General features: G+C 42.4%; 1 protein-coding gene across 1 annotated transcript in view; it reads left to right on the forward strand.

The window, feature by feature from the left end:
• Nucleotides 1-5268: 5268 nt before the first annotated feature.
• The window catches only part of RHPN2 (rhophilin Rho GTPase binding protein 2), a 29384-nt gene continuing 15068 nt past the window's right edge, over nt 5269-19584 (forward strand). The window contains exons 1-3 of the mRNA XM_027701517.1: nt 5269-5388; nt 14652-14767; nt 18522-18650. Coding sequence (XP_027557318.1) covers nt 5320-5388; nt 14652-14767; nt 18522-18650 — 314 coding nt within the window. The 5' untranslated portion in view covers nt 5269-5319. The remainder of the gene's footprint in view (nt 5389-14651; nt 14768-18521; nt 18651-19584) is intronic.

A 19584-nucleotide genomic window follows, 5' to 3' on the forward strand; every position in this document is an offset into this window, starting at 1 on the left:
AACCACATTTTATCCAAGACAAGGAGTGAAGGGAACGCCAACCTCAATGAAAATGGAGGGAGGTGTGGATTTCATTGAATTACGCATGGCAAAATTTGCCTTACCACGTTGTTTTACGAGCTATTCAAGAGGAATGTGCACAAAAATCAAGGCAGAAGTCTCAAAACTTCAAACAAGAAGTTCTCAGAGAAGGTTCAAGCCTTCCCTCAAAGAGCTTCATCCCTGAACGCTTTCAGGTATCTCTGCACCTCCTTGGGAAATCCTGTATGGCAAGAGAAACTTTTACTGAATATGTTTTGTACAAAGACCAGTATGCCCCGGTAGGACCCAAGTGTTCAAAATTTGGATTTTAATTTCCAGTGTTACCCATGAGAAACTCCTCTGTCGATTTTTATTAATTTGATTTCTCAAGCTTACATTTGACCTTAATACTCAGATTCACTAAAAGCACGATAAATTATAAAATTTTGAAAACAAAGAAACAAACAACCCCCAAACCATTGCAACTCCCCGCCTCCCCAAAACAAAACCAAACCCACTTCAGATGTGCTGAAGATACTATCCATCCACAATTTTGGAAGCAAATATCACCAGTTTCTTTGAAATCCTTGAAAATAAATCAAAACACAGTCTTGAGAGATTCCTGCCCTTAACAGATGAGTATTCTGCAAGTTTATCTGAGTATTCCCTAACCCAGTATTTCTGTTTGTTTGTATAATGGAACTGGTTTCTTCCAAAGCGAAACTAGCAGAGTTTCATGCGGTTTCAGGTTTCCATAGGAAATATTTACACGGTTCCATGTAAACAGGGAGTACTCTGTTTCATTTAAGTCTCTAATTCACTTAGAAACAATAAAGTAGATGCCACAGACACGTATCTACGTGCGTTATCTTTTCTTATCATTACTAATTAGGAAGCACTTAGCCAGAACATACAGTGGCAAAATGAGTTGTTAACACAGTTGCTGTTTCTCTTTGTTTAGGAAATAATAGTTTCTGAATACTCAATTCTGTGTGACTTCGACTTAACACACAGGGCTTTTTTGCACAATGTAAATAGAAAATATTTTGAGTATCTTGTTTGATAGGCTCAAACAGTTGGGGTAATCAAATCTTGAAGGTTTTTATTCCCTTTAAGGCTCTTATCACATTAGAATTACTTTTTCATCCCAGTGGTATTTCCTTCTCCATGGTAAACTCTCTCTCTTGTTTACAGTTGTTAAACCAAGTGACAACTCCTATTTGTAGCTGTTAAATAAGAGAATAACTCCAATGTCTTTAATTGTAATTAAACTAAAATATTAGTAGATCTGAATTACTTTTAAAATACTGTTTTTACAGAAATTTGTCTGGTGAGAAAAACCCCACAGTATTTTTTAATTAAAGCTCACATACTTGCCAGTGCATGTAAGGCTGAAATTGAGCCCTTAAGCCATAGGTGGACTTCAGACTTTAGTTTTCCAATACGTTTTCAACATCTGGTTCTGTATTAGTTCATCAAGAAGTTCATCTACAGAAGTGCTTTCCTATGCATTTTGTTATGTTCTTTAAAACCGCTTCTTCAAATACATAACTTCTTGTTGATTGAAGTTATGCAAGTCACTGGAACTTCAGACTAAAATTGGTATAATTGATATATAAAAGAAATTTTATTAATTTACAGGGTTTTTAAAAATCACATTAAAGAAAAAAAACCCGCAAACCTAAGTACAGGAAGTATAAAAATACCACCTTTTTAGTTAAAAAAAACCCCAAAACAAAACAAAGAGCCAGCTTGACCTCACCTCTGCATTATCTGGTATTCAATGGGAATGTTCCCCTGAATATTCCTCCTATCATCACAGGGCTGCTGGATCAGTTGACAAAACAGTCACCTGAAGTACAGACCCTGAAGCATTGCTTTAGCTTCTACAAAGTGCTAATTTTCAATTTTTAAAGCAATGAACAAAAAACCTCAACAACAATAAAAACACAAACAAACAAACAAAAAAAGAGGTAACACATATTGTCCTTAAGTACACAGATTTTTATCTATGGATCTCAGTTAAAGGCAAGGCATTAGCTGGGAAAAGTGGTGATGATTTTGCCCTTGTTTGGTCTTACATTCTTAATTCCCACTGAAGCTGCAATGTTTTTTTTTTCCAATGTGATTTCACAGTGAAATAGCCAAAGCGTATTTCCTATTCGACAGCAAATGTTTTGTTTTTTTTCAGTGAAGATAAAGCTGCAGTTAATATGTGCCTCACACTGTTAAGGTGAAGACAGAACAATACTGCAAAACATCTATAGCAAATCATACTGTGGCCATCCAAAGCCACATAAAAAAACCACAACCTATGATTCCTTTCTCCTCACCTAATACTTCCCTACAGCAGGCAAACCTTTGCTCATTAAGAACCGGAATCTTCAGAACCTGCCTTGAGAACCAGCAGGAGTTGATGCACACTTCTCCCTTCATAGTTTCATTCTATAAAGTGCTTTTTCTGGTAAACCCCTGGCTCTCTCTGGGACAAAAGCTGGTTTGGAGGCACCTGCTACCAGCCCGTAGCCACAAGGTCTGTAAAATCACAGAAGAGAAACATTATCTTTGCAGAAAGCAGGCAGATTCCTGTCTTGAGTGTGTAACAGAGCATCCACAGGTATTCCAGCAGGAAATTAATTTCCCAAACTGAGGCTATTTCCTAGTGGCCAAAGGGAAGACTATTGATAGGATTTCATTTAGTCACATATTTTTTCAAGGTGGAGGAGAAGAACAAGTGGAGTGATACAAACATGTTAAAAATATGTACATATTTATCATATGTACTACATGTACTGTGGTAAGGCTGTCCAGATTCTGGTCCCAATTCTGGTCCCTCTTACCTTAATTATTGTGGGACAGAATCTGGGGCGACTCAAGCTCTGCCTGTTCCCAGCATGGTCCTTGTTCAGATCACCTGGCTGGTTTATCTGGGAAAATGCACAAATCCAGACAGCACCCAGTACTACAGAACTAAGAGAGAGATCTGATGCAGAGATAAGATTCATTGCTTTCAAATTCAGCACTTCAGGCACAACATACTGATATTCTTTGGATGCAAATTTGATGCTTTTTTAGAGATAGTGCCATGCCCAGTGCACCAGATCTTTACTCTGATATTAAAGAATTTACTCTGATGTTAAAGATAAATATCAACCAAACTGTCTTTATTTATACATCCCATTTTCTGACTGCATGAGTCTACATTTCTGGGCTGTATTTCTCAGCCTTTACAATGCTGCAACTAAACCTTCTGATTCATGTAATCATGAGAAACTGAGAAAGTTTGTGGTATAAATCCAGCTCTATTTAGGAATTCTAATGGCAACCAAAAAGCTACTGGAGACAAGATGGTCAGAAGAGCAGGGACATGGGTTTTTTTGAGGGTAAATCAGGTTTTGGAATGTTCTAAGCTGCAATTTACATTCCAGGGTCAGAGAGAACTCCTACCCAGTCATTACACAGCTCAGCTCTACTGAGACCATACAATCAGTGTGTGCTTTTGCAAAAAAAAAAAACATATTCACTGTATACAAGCAAGTTACTCAAGAAATACAGTGTCAGTCCTAATACAGTCATGATGAAGTGCCCTTTATCCGAGTGAGAGGAACTCACAAGGTGGTCACTTCAATACTATTTTAGCACAGCCTACACTGGCAAATTACTCATTTATCTTAAACTAATTCCTTCGTATTGCATTGGAGTTTTGTCCTGATTTGCAAGATTTGAATTTTAAAATCCTTTTTGTCAGATATCATAAAAATAATTTAAACCATTTTTTACATCCTCAAATCAGAAACTGGCGCACTTTAAATCACTTTCTTACTTTAACTTTTTTCTATTTGACATATATTTTCATACATTCATCCAAATATTTTTAGAATTATTGAAAAAAGAAAAGTACTGGGGCGAGAGTGAACAAAATCGCAAGGAACAAAATTCAGCTGATTTCAAGACAGCAAATCCTTGGATCCCAATTTCTGATTTGCTGACTGTAGTCTTCTTCTTCAAAAATATGCAGTAGACACACAGTTTAATCGGCCTGCTCTGCATAACTCCCTGGAGACACCGGCATTTTCAAAGAAGGTTTCTGTTAAAGATGTAACTCCGATGATATTTTTTCGTTTGATAAAAAAATGTTGTCTCTGCAGATTTTTTGCCTGACACAACTACACTATAATTCTAAGAAAGATAAAAAAAGATAAAAAAGGCGGGGGGTGGGGTGGGGAAGAAGCCAAGTTTGGTATTACCGATTTAAGTATTGCACCTTTCAATGCTAAATGTCCATCTAGCTCTGCAGGTTAGGCACGGCTGGGAATAGGAATCAATATTGGGCAAATTCCTCACACAAGTGTCCAAGAGCGTTTGCGAAACCGGTTACACAACGGAGAATTCGGACAGGAGGTCTCTCCCCAGCGCGGACACTGCAGGTTTTTGCAATGCTGAGGTCAAACCCACAGCAGTTTTTCCCGAGCGGGGCCAGCCCTGCCTTCCACCGAGATACCGCAGCTCTTATCAGGGGCCCGGGGCCGGAGCAACCACAGCTCCGGGAGCTCTGCCGGGCTCCTGCCCCACAGAGCGGGGTGCGGGCGGCCGGGCCCCCCAACAACAGGGACAGCCCTGGAACCGAGCCGGCAGGTCCGTACACACCCACAGCCCTAGGACCGAGCCGGCAGGTCCCCAGCACCCCAAAGCCCGGCGCTGCAGCGCGATGTGGCCCCGCGGGCCCCGGGCATCACCCTGGTGATCCGGGGCACCGCCGGCTCTGGGAGCGCCCCTCTCGGGGGAACGAGCCCGCTCCGAGGGGCAGCACTCGCGGGGAACCGCATCTGCCCGAGGCGGGCCCCGGGCAGAGCCGGGGGGGCAGGAGCTGTCTGCTGTCTGTCTGTCTCCAGGCTCGGCGGCGGGGGAGCGGCGGGACGGCCGGCCAGGCTCGGGCACGCTCCGGCGGAGCGCAGCCGGGGAGGAGCGGGCGGGACTGTTGCCTAAAATGATCTGAAGGCATCAGAACCACCGCCGAGCCCCGCTCTCACTCCGCCACAGCCGCCGACACCGCCCGTCCCCGCACAGGGGGCACCTCGGCCACCCCCCCGGGACTCCCACCACGGGCAGCGACCACATAACACCCACCTGGACCTCGCCGGGGTCGGTGGAGGGGCCGCGTTTTGGGGCGGGGCGGCTCCTCCCCGCCCTGCCGGGGGTGGGGCCGGGCCGGGCGGTGCCCGGGGCAGCGGCTCCGCAGGGTCGGGCTCGGCGGAGCAGCGCTCGGGCGGCAGCGGCGGAGGCACAGCCGGGCTGGAGATGACAGAAACCCTCCCGCCCCGCGGCTGCCCGGCCGCCGAGCCGGCCGAGGATGGATACTTTCGCAAGGTGAGCAGCGCGGCGATGGGCTCCGTGCCCGGGGGGGGGGGGCTCCGTGCCGGGGGGGGCTCCCCCAGAAGGCGCTTCAGGGCTGGCGGTCCCCGCTCCGTCGCTCACGATCTTCTTTGTCCCGGCGGAGCGTCGGGGGCTCCGTCCTTCGGTAGCGGGGAACAGCCCTGGGGGCGAACGGGGGAGGAAGGCGAGATGAGGACTTGGCCCGGGCCGGGAACAGGGGTTGTGTCCCTTGGGGGCCGTGCCCGGAGCTGGGCTCCGGCTCCTCGGGGGTGCGCCTGGAGCTGTCGCGGCGCTCCGCAGGGTCCCGGGCGGCCCTTCCCTGCTCCCGAGCTGGGCGTCACCCTGAAGAACAGGAGCGCTCGTTACTTTACAGAATGAGTGAAATTCTATTTGTCGGCATTCTTTTTGTCGCCTTTATTTTTTTCTTCCCTCTGCGCTCTTCCTTGATCGCTCCTTTTAGGAAGAAATATTTTTACAGAGAATAATCAGATATTGGAAGGGGCTGCCCAGGGAGGTGGTGGATTCACCGTCCCTGGAGGTTTTTAAGATGAGAGTGGATGTGGTACTGAGTACCATGGTTTGGTAAGCACGGCGGTGTTGGATCAAGGGCTGGACTTGATCTCGGAGGTCTTTTCCAACCCGGTTGATTCAATGATTCTACGATTCCTCACTGGGTCTCCTCGCTCGCTCTCGGGTAAATTGCCTTTACGTACCTGTAAGAAAGTTTACTGGAATAAGTTAACAGGCTCGTTAGGAAGTTCTTAATGAACATCTGCCCTAATTACTCTTCAGACTGAGTGGGCGGCTTATGCCATAGCCTGCACCTGAGTTCTTTCTGCACAACAGTAATTACGGTTAAGTATCGCCTGTAATGCAGCCCTGTGGGCTCCTGTGAACTGCACCGGAGGTAAAGGGCAGTAAGTGCCGCTTTGGGAGAGCTTTGATTCAGCCTCCCCTCGCTGTTTTTAAGTTCTCAGCGCCTGTAACTTTTGTTTCCAGTCAGAGTGTAGGTACACGGGGGATTTTGTGTAGATTCTGGACCCGAGACCGTGAAATGTCCGTTCTGTGAAAGGAAGAAAAAAAAAAGCTGCATACATCAGTTTGTTGCTGCTCACCTCTGCACAAAAACATCCCCACGACGCACATTAGGAACCACTTGGATTACATGGTAGGGAGGCACAGATGCTTTGCTTTGTTGGCGTCTTTATGGGCTGTTTTTTTCCCCAAGTATTTACCAAATTCATAAGCTGCAGGAGCTTAAGCAACAATATTGCCCTTTAGCAGAGGAACTGTTTGCGGCTGAAAAGAGCCAAGTTTTATCCGCGCCAGCCGTGCTGCAAGGAATCGGTGCCACCTGGTAAATAACTAGACAGACTGAAACAAGACTTTGACCAAATTTGCCTGGCTTCTCCATTTGCGTAATCCCACTATAATACTTGGTGAATAAATCACTTCTTTCTTAGTAGTCCATAGCAGGAAATCATGAAGTGTGGCAAAGTTGTAATTACTTAGTTTTCATAGCTATGTTTTCTGCGCTGTGGGAAGCTCATATGCTACCTTGAGGCATTTAGTAAAAAAGTTGACTTTTCATGAACTTAGATAAATCAAGTCTTCCGCCTGTTTGTTTTTACTGATAAGGACTAACTGAAGCTTAGTAGCCAAGTTGTGCCTCAGGTCCTAAGAGGAGTATATCTTCTATGCTCAGACTTGCTAAAGGACTGAGTTTATTTTAAATTAAATTGTTCCATGTTACAGTTAAGGTCATTGAAACAACATTAGATCAGTGTAAAGCCCATTGGACAGGAATGAAGTTTTTCTTGTCCGTGAAAATACTGTAAAATCAATTTTATGCCTGATTATGAGCATCTTTCCCACTTTTCATTACATATGTCTTAAAGCAGTAGAAAATGGATAGGAATCTGATAAAATCTAAGTGAACCAGTGTTGCAGTGAAACATTCTTCCCTCAGATCTTTCGAAGGTTCAACCAGCTCACAAGTGTCTTTAATATAGTTACAAACTTCAGATTAGGCTAGATACTCAAAGCCTTCTGTCCCTAAAAGTAAGCAGAAATCAGTATTCCCTGTTATACATTAGTTGTATGGTCTCAAAGGTTAGTAGAGATTTCTTTCTGACTCAATAGTTCTCGGTTATGAGGGGGAAGAAAAACACACAAAACACCAAAAAAAACCCCAGCCCCAAACAATCGCGCTCCTGGAAGCTGCAAACCCGAGGAGGCACTTGGGACACAATATCCTCGGGCCTCACACGTCCCTGTGAATGGTGTGCTGGGTGATTTCATGGAACTAGTGAGGGAGCTGTTAATGGGTGTCCCTGGATCTGTCACCTTCCCCTCCCTTTTTAAATCACACCACTTTTTGTTTTCCTGAAAGGATCTGAGGGTTGTTTTACCACCTTTGTTGGTGCAGAATCACATCAATTTCCAGGGTTAGGCCTTGTATTTTTAGGTCAAAATACCTAAGTGGCCTTTTTATTCTGTGAGGTGAGAACGCTTTGCATCAGTCCTGCTCACAAAAGGGCTTCCAAGCAGTATTTACACCATGAGGCTGCCTCCATGCTTTCTAAGAATGTTGTGCACAATGAAATTTTATAATTGAGAAAAATGGAGCAGTTCATACAGTATCCATTTGTTTTAGACTCCTGACATTTTCTTTTGATGAATGGATTACTATGGGAAGTATGCTCAAAGTCTCTACAGTGCCCTTTTGTGTGCTGTGCTTTTTGAAGTTTTAAATACAGCATACCAGAAGGCAAGGCTCAGTATCCCCAAGATGCAGTATGTAAACCAACTTATTTACTTAATTCTTGTTTGGTGCCTTTTTTTTTTTATGTAGGGAGTGGGCCCTGTGAAACTATGACTGGTTCTATGTAAAGGGCCAAAAATGGGGAAACAAATGCATGGTCCTGTTTTCTGCTTTGACTTCTCTTGTCACTAGAAAGTGACTCTGCCAGGTGAGTCTGAGATATGATGGGTAGCAGCTACTGCAGTCCACTTGCACCCTTTCTCAGACTTACCCTTCCCATTCCCTTCCAGTGATGTCACAGCTGCTCTGGAGGAACTTTTTCCTCTTCCTCTTGCCCCACCTCTTTCCATTATCTCCATGGCAAAGGCCTACAATTTATATAGGCAAAATTAAATTTTCCTCAAACTTATAAGATGTTTTGATGCTTGAATGGTTTTTGGTGTTTGGTTTTTTTTTGTTTGTTTGTTTTTTTTTTTTAATTATCTAATTTTAAGGAGATTACCTGTGGAACCACACAGGGTACATATAACTCTGTCACTCCTGCCCCCACTCCCTTCCCCTTACATCTCCCCTCCAAAACAACCCTCTTAAACCATTTGATCAGCTGCAACCAAACTTGGGAGAAGCATTTTACTTTTAAAAGCAAAACGAGCAACACCAAAAAATATCCTTGCTGGTGTCCTGAAGAGGATATGGCAAAGTGGAAGAAGCACCTTACTTTCCATCCAAAAGAAGATGGAGCTTCTGCCTGGAATGTTTTAGTTTGTGTGATGATAATGTACCAGGAAACTCGTTCTGCTGCTGTTGAGTTTATCTTGGCCATCCATGTGGGGAGCTTAATTCAGTGTACATTGCCAGGGCAAACTGTACCTGTGCTCTGGGACCATCAGCCTCGTACCTTGACCTCCTCTGTGTGCAGTTCCACATTCTTTCACTGTTCCTGGCAGGATCAGCCGTGCATATCCAGCACATTCATCCAAGTTCTGCCCCCAGTCTTTTCTCCCTATGAAAATAATGACAAAACTAATGATAAGAGCAAAGAACCATCTGTTTTGAAAGTAGAGCAAGGCATTTAGACGGGCAGGATTTTTCAACAGACCAGCAATGATTAAAGCAGATCTGTCCTTGTTGCTGCTTTGTTTATGCCAGATGCTTCTCCCACCTCAGGGGAAGTTATTCTTTAAGCCTGCCGTGGTTCTGTGGATTGCTTGGCCTCTCAGACCTCTTCCTAGTTACCTTTTAGTTCCTTTAGTTACCTTTGAATTCCTGTGAGAGAAACAGCTTTCTTTTCCAAGCTATTCTCCCCTTCTGTTTTTCCTCCTTTTCCATCACAGCAACCACTCTGCTTGACCAGGAAGTTTTCACAAAGTAAATATCCCTGAAACACATCAACGTCCAGAACTCGTGATATTTATAACATAGTACTCATTCAATAACAGGATCCAGTGATGACCTATTAGTAGGGCTGTGCCTACCTGGTTTTTTGCTTGGTTGGTTGGTTTTTTGGGTGGGTAGGAGCAAGGAGAGACGTCTAACAAGATTCTTTCTGCGATATTTCCCCACCTGGGCTTACTGCTTTGTAATGCCTTACACTGACCAGAAATTCTCCAATTTCCCTCATCCGTCAGGAAGTTGCAATAAATGGTAACAAAAAGCCACAGCTCATTTTCCAAGGTTACCTTTTCTGCAGCATCTGCTGGCTCAACACGAAGCATTCTGGCTCGATTTGGTTGTTTTGGACAGCAGTGCTACGTGGAGGCAGAGCAGTAGGACAGCTGCCTTAATGAAGCTTTAGACTGATCAGTTGAGGGAAGATGCTGTTTTCTTTTCCCTTTCTTAAAGCTTTGGTTCCATCTGTGAGCCAAGATATTTACCATCCAGCCCAAGCTGATGATTCAGAAAGACAGACTGTGTATTAGTCCCCCGTGTCAGGGGAGAAGCTAAAATCAGCAAGCAAGCAGCTCCATGAATGAAGCCCCAGGCTGAAGATGATAGGGATGGTGAGCAGCTTGTGAATCAGCACTTCCCTCATTAACTCTCTGGCTTAACTTTTGGGGTTATTTCTGCAGGGCTTCCCCCCACTTGTGGTTAATGTATCAGTTTACCAACCTGCCGCACCTGTCCTTCTGCTGTGGTTTAGCTCCTGGGCTTCTCTTTAAGTCATCAGTAGCCAGGCAACCATCACCATGAGCATTGACACGGGAATATTTATTTGCCTATTTGTTCTCTTTCCGCTTGTCTGGCAGGATAGAAATAATATTGCAGTGATTCATACACTTGTCATCCCAGATCCACTCATTATATACGAATTCATGAAACCTAAACCAGAAAGTAAGGCCTTGATGTGAAACGAAGAATCACCTGAAACTGGGTTAGCCAAGAGACAGATGTCTCTGATGAAATATTAATTTTAATTTTGCTTTGTGAGTGGTGTGGCAAGATGGAGTATTGTATGGGAAATACATCTTTGGAATTTAATACAATAATTAGTTCTTTATATTAATCTCTGGGGGCAGGCATTTGGAACTATAAAATACTTGTTCGTGGTACAAGTAGATCAGGCTCTGGAAGACCAGATCTTATCTTCTTCTTTAACTAAAAAAAACACAGAAAACCCACCAAACACAACAAACTTGTGCTTCCGAAAGATTTATAGCATCCAGCTAAATTTTCAAAATTGTGGTAGTAGGAATATGCAAAAAGACATGTTAAATATAATCCTTGAAGAAGGTAAGGAAATAACAATTTAGCAGGACTTGGGATCAGTCCTAGAAACACTGGTGTGAATCATACTGTTTGCTGCCATTTCTGTTACAGCCACAGAAGTTATGTGCATAAGTTCTATACATAATAGAACTTTAAATATCTGGAGGACAGGGCCATTTGCATCCACTGCTGGGCTTGACAAGCAGCACAGGTTGCTCTGGCTGGAAAGGAATGTTTTCTTTTAAGTCAGGAAGCACACCCAGTTTCAACTCCGTGTCACCTTCAGACAGTGACTCATCCCCGAAGTTCAAACCACTACTACGTAAATAATATTTATGTTAATGTCAAATACTTGCTGCTGTTACTCACTGTTTGTCAGAGTCCTGATTTTTGTGTCCATCACGACTGGATTTCTGACATTTTCTTGAAGAAGGAGCTTCCTGACCTCCAAATTAAATACAACAGTTTCTTTATTCGGGACCCATACTTTTCACAGACCCATCCTGTCTTCCCTCTGTGGTAGGTAATTTCTCAAGGCCTAGAGTTTAGGAACTTGGAAAACCACAAAGGTACTGGCTAAACCCCTCAGACTGCAGGATTTTAAGGCTCCTTCATGCAATGAAAGCTTAAGCCATACTCCATTCTTGGTTATTTTTACAACTTCCTTAGTAATAACCATTCCTTTGTTGCTGTTTAATGAAGAATTTTACTGATAGTGTATAAGCCAGGGTAAAATCCAGTTTACTCTCCAGGTTTGCCTGGCTTGGCAAAGCAATAAACAGTAATTAAATGAAGCATCTAGTATCCTGTTGACAAGAAATGAAACAGCAGGTGTGGAAACCACTGGCAAGTTTGGCTTCCATTTATTGTAATGAACTGAATGTTAACATTCTTGGGATTGTCTAAATGTGAACCAGATAGAAATGCTGTCTGGAGAAGGGATCTTCTACGTGGAGGAGAACAAAATTAAACACTTGCTTGAAGCTGGCTGCTAAATAACGTTTTGTTACATGGAATTTGTGCTTTATACAAGGTGATATCTTGTCCAGATTGTGTATTTCCCATGGTTTTGGGGTTTTCTTCCAGATATTTATTATTTCACTGTCCTGTATCCATCAGTTTTGTGGCAACCTGATTACAATAAAGAGTTTAAGCCTGCAAATGAACACAGACTTAGCTGAGTGTCCTCATCCCCTGTGTGGGAGATGCAAAAAGCAACGTTTTCCAAGAAGTGCTTGTCCTCTTAGGGCCCAGGGCTGTTCTTGCATTAAAGCTTCATACAGAGATTATTCCTGAACCTGAAACGCAGGGAAACTTCTCTGACTCTTTTTCTCTTTGCACAGAGTTTAAGATCACTGACGTTTTGCACTCTTTGTTCAATAGGAGCTTGTTTGAATTCTGGGCTGGAGCTTTGATCAAAGGTTCACTAAAATGAACAGCCCATTCTAGGAGCTCCATGGGCTTGGGAGTCAGGTAGTTGATCTTCCTGAAAAAGTTTCCCAGAAGTAGAGCTGTAAAAAAGTACTTGAATGATGTCATCAAACATGTTTGGCACACAGGAAGGGCAGGGAGTTGTAAAAGGAAGCTGCAGCTTCACAGAAAAAATGAAAAAAAGGGCAAGGCAAGGATATGTTTAAGAAGGATGCTTGGACTGAATGGTCGAGAGAGAAGTGGAAGAAAATAGCTGTGCAGGAACATGGAGATGACGGGCCTGAGATGAGAATGGAGTATTCAAAATAAATGCTAAGAGCAAGAGGAAATAATTGGTGAGGTTCAAATGAAAAATGGCGTGGATGGAATGGAAGGAAATAAGGATTTGAATACCAGTAGCAGAAAAGATTACACAATGAAGAAAAAGCAAAGTAGGAAAAATGACTGCATCCCAGAAAAAGGAACAGACTTGACAGCAGAAAGCAACTTGTGTCTACAAGACCATGTGTACACTAAAGTGTGCCTTGCTTGTGTCTCTGTGTATAAAGGTATGTAAAGGAGCATAAAGTATTTGGTAAAGGACTGCTTTTAATCTGAGATGAAGGAGTTTGCTCCCTGTATGTGTCCTCACCAGTAAGCAGCTCATCTGCCCTGTGTTGTGCTTGCTGTGAGTGGTTTCTCAACAAAGAGAGGATCCACTGCACTCCCAGGTGTGGGCTTTGCTGCAAGTGGTACTTCAGTGCAGAAACATTTCTGCAATATCAGTAATTTAACGTGGTGTGGTTTCCTCAGGTTATCTGTCAAACAGTGCTTTTGAAGATGTTTGCACAAGCTTCCTGTCATTTTACCTATTTATTGCTGACTTTTCAAACTAGTGATTTAAAATTAACAATATTGGGCTGTGTGCTTTCTCAGTCCAACTGGTGTAATCTGGTTTGATCAGCTCATTTCTCTATTGTCAGGTCAGTTTGCTTTCACTTGAGAACCCAAATAACTGAACTTCAAGTAGATGATCAGAATTTCATGTCCTATTTAAATACTTGCTTTTGCTGTGCTCGTATGTCAGTGCTTGGCCACTCATAATTAGAGCTCGTTGAGAGACTTTTAAATGCTCTTATATAAAAATTATGTTTTTCTAGTCAAAAGTAAGAGGGAGATGTTCAAAATAATGCATAATTTAGTGGCTGGAGTAGTTGAGACAAGACTTGCGTTTAGAGATCTGAACCTCCTTCTTGTGTAAGACACAATCAATAGGACTGATAAGCTTTGTAATGACATCGGGTGAGGCCACTCCAAACGACATTCGTTATTTAGGGGTAAGGCTTTAAAGCTGAGTGGTTATAAAACCAATAAAAAGCAAATAATTGCTTCAGAATTAGTAGTTAAGGCTGCAGGGATGTGCTGGCTGGCTCTGAGTGTTAATATTCAAAAACATTTCATAATTTTTTTAAGAGGGATGGCAGGGGCAAAGAATAAAAGTGTGGAAGGGAAACTTCTCGCCTATTTAAAAAGGTGTTAAATTTGTGTTTCCCTTAAAAAAAACAGGCAACTATGCAGTCCTATTCATCTGTAACAGTTATAGCTTCTCAGTGCTCACCAGAATACAATGGTTCAGTCCTGCTCAAACACAGGTTTCAGTACTTTGAGCCTTGTTCTTGTGTGAGGTATGCACATATACCAGAGCATTCTTGGGAATTCTGGATTTCACACTTGACTTCTTAAGGGCTTAATTTGACGAGTGTCTGAAGGTAAAATTGTCATCTCACCCTGTCAAGCTCTATTTTCATAAATTTGAGACGGAAGGAGGAGTGGGAGTTGTACTGAAAGTTTGAGCACCAGAAGGAAAGGGCAGAGATCCTTTGAAAGGTTCTTAAAACTGCGAGCAGTGGTGCCCCCAAAGCCTGGTTTTGACAGAGTTGTGTTTCAAGGCTGCACATATCCCAGGATGGAACTCGGATCTTTTGCACGGATTAAGCAGAAGTTTTGATCGGAGTTCCTACCTTGCCAGGCACTGTTTTTTATGAAATCTGTAGGAGCTTAATAATATTCTGTCAAATTGGGTTGTATTTGCAAAATACCTTGAAAATGTTTTTAGGAGAGAACAGACTGTCTCACACCTGTACTTAAGCTTTAAAACAAATATTTTCTGTCTGGATTTAAACGTTAAATACTGTGGTCATGGCGTCTCTTTTACTTCTAATGACCGAGTTTGAGATAACAAACACTGTCATTGATGTAATTGTAGTTAATTTATATTCATACAGAGCCCATGCCACTAACATTCCTTTAAATTCACTGTTACTCCCTCTGAAGTGTCTTCCAACAGCAACAAAAAAACTTGTTTTCTTAATTCCAGGGATGCAATCCTCTTGCCGAGACTGGACGAAGCAAACTGCAAAATCAAAGAGCTGTCCTGAACCAGCAGATCTTAAGAGCAGTCAGAATGAGAGCTGGTGCTGAAAATCTGTTAAGGTAAATGGCACGGCTTCCTAATTCTCTTCCGAGCAACGCTTCTTTAAAAAATTTTCGTTTAATTTTGTAAAAATCTCTTAGCAGTTTCTTTTCCCCGGTCTCCCTAACATCAATCACTGCTGGATGCTTTGTGAATCGCCCTGAAGTTTTTTCAAGCTGAAGCTCTACAGGGTCTTTACCTGCTCTCAAGTGCCCTTTCAGCGCTGCTTTGTTGCAGTAAACAGCTCAATTTTGCACTGTCTTAGGTGGCTCTGTTTGTTCAGCTTTATTGCTGGTGATGATGGCCAGTGAACCTTGCTGAATGTTGTCATGGCTGGGCTTCGGGAAGGAAGATTTGGGGAGGGCTCTACCCACGTTTGTTACAAGCACTCTGGTGGCTAAAGAGGCCAATGAGAGACAGACACGTCCGGTTGCAAAAGGCACAGCAGAAAGACTCCTTAGGTGGTAAATTTTGCAGGGCACGATTCTTTCTGTGTTGTCTTTTCTCCTCAAGGGTGATCCTGGTGCTTTCTCAAAGCATCAGCAGCGTTATAGATGGTGTGTCTCCAGAGCTCCCCATTGGAGGCCAGAGTAGACCAGTTATGGTGATCAATATGGCCAAGGCTGAGATGTTGTTTCAGGGAGTCCTTGTATCTTCTCTTCGGGGCTCCTCTCATGTGGCAGCTGGTGGCAAGTTCACCATAGAGCAGGATCTTAGGGAGGGGGTGGTTGGCACCTGGAGATGTGCCCTGCCCAGCACAGCTGTGTTCTCAGCAACATGGCCTCAATACTTGTGGTTGCTGCTTGTTCTAGAACAGATGTGTTGGTCACATAATCTGCCCAGTGGATGTTTAGGATTGTACAGAGGCAGCGTTGATGGAAGCGTTCTAGGAGTCGCAGGTGGTGAATGTTGTAATGAGTCCTTTTACCCCTCAAATCAAAGCAAAGTTCCCCTGTGCGGTTGCTTTCTCCAAATCCTTGAGCTCTGTGCCCCACAGTGGAAAGGATCATCAGTTGCCTCCTTTATTCCATGTAGTAGCAGGGTAGCACACGTGTACTTTGAGCTGGGTTACACTCGCCACCAAATCCTCCTGAAGTTGGAGGTAACTGGAAGAGATTCTGCTCTTCCTCTATTATATTTTGTCCATCAATTTTTTTTTTTTGAGGACATGGTTCCTTATTTGGCTGTCCCTGCAGGAATAGCCTTGTGTTGGCCTGTCTTAAGGCTGTTACATCCCGTGATTAATTGCTTAGCAAACAGTGCTGTAGCTTTCCAACAGCCAATCCATCCCTCTGGTGCACAGAAGAACTGGAAATTTTCTCAATTCTCATCTGCAATAGTCTCCTGTAGAGTCTGTTTCTCTGCAACTGGAGCAACCATGGTTCTTCAAGAACCAAATCTAGGAAGTATACTTAAAGAAGTGAAAATGCTTGGATAAATTCAGTTTTCTTACACCTGCCATAATTGATAGGTTGCCCTTTGCCTGTCACCTCCCTTTATCTCCACTCTTGCACGAGAGGGGACAGGTCAAAAATTTAGCTAGTTTTAGCCTCTGACTGACTTAATTTTTTGTTTTTCTGGTAGTTGATTCAGGAGTAAGACAGAGTCTTTTGCTACCTTTTGTTTGCTTAGCAAAATTATTTGAAACTGAGCACTGTTCACTCAGTTCATGGTTTTGCTTGTCAGCTCAGGAGAGGAGTGTTTTGTAAGGGCTGAGGAGATGAGCAGTGTCTGATGTGACACTGGGAACATTCAGCCTAAAGCTGTCCTGAAGTTCAGCTTCTGATGCCAATATTAACTGCTGAAATAATGAAGTTGCTGTTTACAAGAGTGGGAACTAAGCCTACCTAAGAAAAGAGGATCAGACTTACTCCTTAAGTTTTTAGAAATCTAAAGTGAATTTACACCTGTTGGACTATTACAACTTGCTAGTTCTTTAAAGGAAGGAATTTTAAAAATAGATAGTTCACGTGGCTAGATGTATTTACAGTCTCCTAAGGAAAAACATCAACAAGCTTTAGGTTTTCAGACTCTATTTGAATTTCATCAGGTTCTAAAAGGAAAAAACAGTTGCTGTCCACAAGGAGCCTTCTGCAGTAGGACTTGGGAAAAAGCTGGAAATGCAGGTTGCTTTGCTTTTGGCTGAAAGTAAATGCTAGGCTGGAGGCAAATGATCCATGTAGCGCAAAGACTTTTGGTTTTAGAATTTCTGGAAAGTCTCCCACTACTTTTCATTGTCTTTTGTTCTGGAAAATCTGAGTTAAAATTGAATTCAGAGTAGAGTTATGTGGATCTCAACAATATCACATTGCCCCTGTAGCTACCTTTTGCTGGTTGTTGTTACAAAGAATGTCTGCAGTGCAGAAAAACCCACAAAAAGGTAATCAAAGGAACTCTAAATTGACATGGATGCTACAGCAGAGAGCCAACAGAAAAGGTGACCTGGAGGGAGCACTGGGGTTTCTGAAAAAGGTATTGGAATCCCTCCTGTGGGGGGTGGTGAACCAGACTAAACACAGAGCCTTAATATGCCATGATTAAAATGCTTGTAGCATCAAGGCTTGCCCATTTATTTATTGTTTTATTTATTATATATCATTTATTATGTGTTTATTTATATTTATTATTTATTGGTGCTGCCTTTACTGAGGAAGATCCACTCCACCCTATGTTTGTGTCAAGTTTGTCTTATCATGGTAATAAATGTTAACATTGCTTAATTTAAGCAATCCAAGTTATTCAAGGAAGTACAAAATAGGAAACTCACAGCTAACTCATTTATAATAAGAAATGCAAACTTAGAATTTTGGCCTTAGAATAACTAGTTCTTCACCAAGGTGTCCATAAAACTGGAGGACTGTTCCAAGTACAGTCTAGATTTATGAAATAGTTGTTCCTAAGTATTTACGAAGGTGAATTTTGTCTTAAAATAAAGATAAATGCAAAACGCTGCAAATTTAAAATAAGTTTGTTACTGTCTAAGATTTGGACTCTAAGGGTATAATATCTATATCTGTGGATACAGATCAAGACCTTTTATCTTAAGCTCATACGTGTGGTTATAAATATGGATGGTTTAGGTCTCTTGGAAAGAGTAATGTTCTCATAAATTCTCTGTATGGAGAATCAGGTTAGAAATTGTGATATGAATACAGAGAAAAGCTCAGGGGGGCTAGATACTGCCATCCACCATGCCAGCAGTTCAAAATGTTGGCATTTAAATACATAAATGGCAAAGGAAACAAGAAACAACAAAATCAAATTACAGAGAAAGTTGTCTTGTATTAAAAAGAAATATCTTTCTACCAGTAGATCTTTCTGTAGTAACTGTTCTTTTATTCTTAAGATCAGAAGTCTCAACAGATCTTGATTCAATTTATAAAATGGGGAAGTATCTTTTGAAAAAATGCCTCCTGACCCCTCCCAGCTCCACCCTCGTCTTCTTTTAGGAAAAAAAAAATCACATAATCTGAAAATAGGATAGTGATTCTGTTTAATGCTTTAGTTTTGTTGATTAATGTATCTGAAAAGAAGCCTGACCCTTAATCAAACCCCAAGAAATTAGCATTTAGCAAACCTTCTGTGGCATGTGCAGTTATCTGGGAACTATCCCAGGCACTCTCTTGACAGAAAATAAATTCTGAAACGTGAGGTCTTGTATCATCTTGTAAAAGGGATAAAAAAAAAATCTTCAAAATGTTGAGAATGCTGACAAGGGGTCAGCTGGGAAAGCTTTTCCCCAGCAATAAAAAAAGGATGTGTCTCTTTCTGCAGAGCAACCACCAACAACAAAGTACGAGAGCAGGTACTGCTGGAACTGAGCTTTGTCAACTCAGACCTGCAGATCTTAAAGGAGGAGTTGGAAGGACTTAATATCTCGGTCGAAGTTTATCAAAATGCAGAGTAAGTATAAAGCCAAGTTACTCAATTATTAACAGATCTTCTGTTTACCCTTGGAAACAAAATTGTTCCTAGGGGAGCGTGAAAGTTGGACAATAACCACGTGACAGAACAGGGAGCTGGAGAGGAGGAGAACATATCTGATGGGGGATTTGTTGACTAAGGGTTAGTCTGCATGTTTGCCTTTCACTTGGGCAAGGTATGTGCCACCAATCCTTAGATATGGAGCTCCTTTGAAGAGGGGAGAACTGAAGCTCTTGGGGCTGTACTGGAAACGTGGCACTGAGCAGAATTCCCAGTGCTGGAATGGCTCACTGGCTCAGTGCAGAGAGAGCAGACTTGGGGATATGATAATATCTCTTCTCCAATGTTGTGCATACAACAGTCCTCTCTTCAGAACAGAAGTACAACACTGATTTGTTGTTCAGAGCAGACCTGGTAATGTTTAATGTGTGCCCTTCGGTGACAAATTCACAAATTGGGTAGTTAAAGCAGAGAAATTTTAAGTAGATGAAACTGGATTTTTCCAAGATTCCACTGAATTTTTTAAATTGCAATGGATTCCTCAAAGATAAGACTTCCAAGTTAAAGAGTATTCATTGCCTGCATGCTGCAGGTCTGGGTCCCTCTTGGCACTGTCCTCAGTTAGGTGTTAACTTCCAGGTGGATTACGAGGAATTCTTAATGTAGAGGGACTGATTAAGCACATTTCCAGTGGGGCAGCTTTCAACTGAATGCTGGCTTGATGAAAAATATCTATGTTTAGTTTTTCTCAGAAAGAAACCTGTGCTAAAGTTCCTGCCTTCCACCTCCATGGCAAACTTTGACAACTGTTTGATGCAAAAATGTTATGGGTTTTTTTGTGGGTTGTTTGTTTGTTTGTTTGTTTTTGTGTGTGTGTGTGTTTTGGGGGTCTTTGTGTGTGTGTGTGTGTTTT

This window comes from Neopelma chrysocephalum, unplaced genomic scaffold, assembly GCF_003984885.1.
Source record: "Neopelma chrysocephalum unplaced genomic scaffold, ASM398488v2 Primary Assembly neopelma1_159, whole genome shotgun sequence".
In the NCBI taxonomy this organism is placed as follows: domain Eukaryota; kingdom Metazoa; phylum Chordata; class Aves; order Passeriformes; family Pipridae; genus Neopelma; species Neopelma chrysocephalum.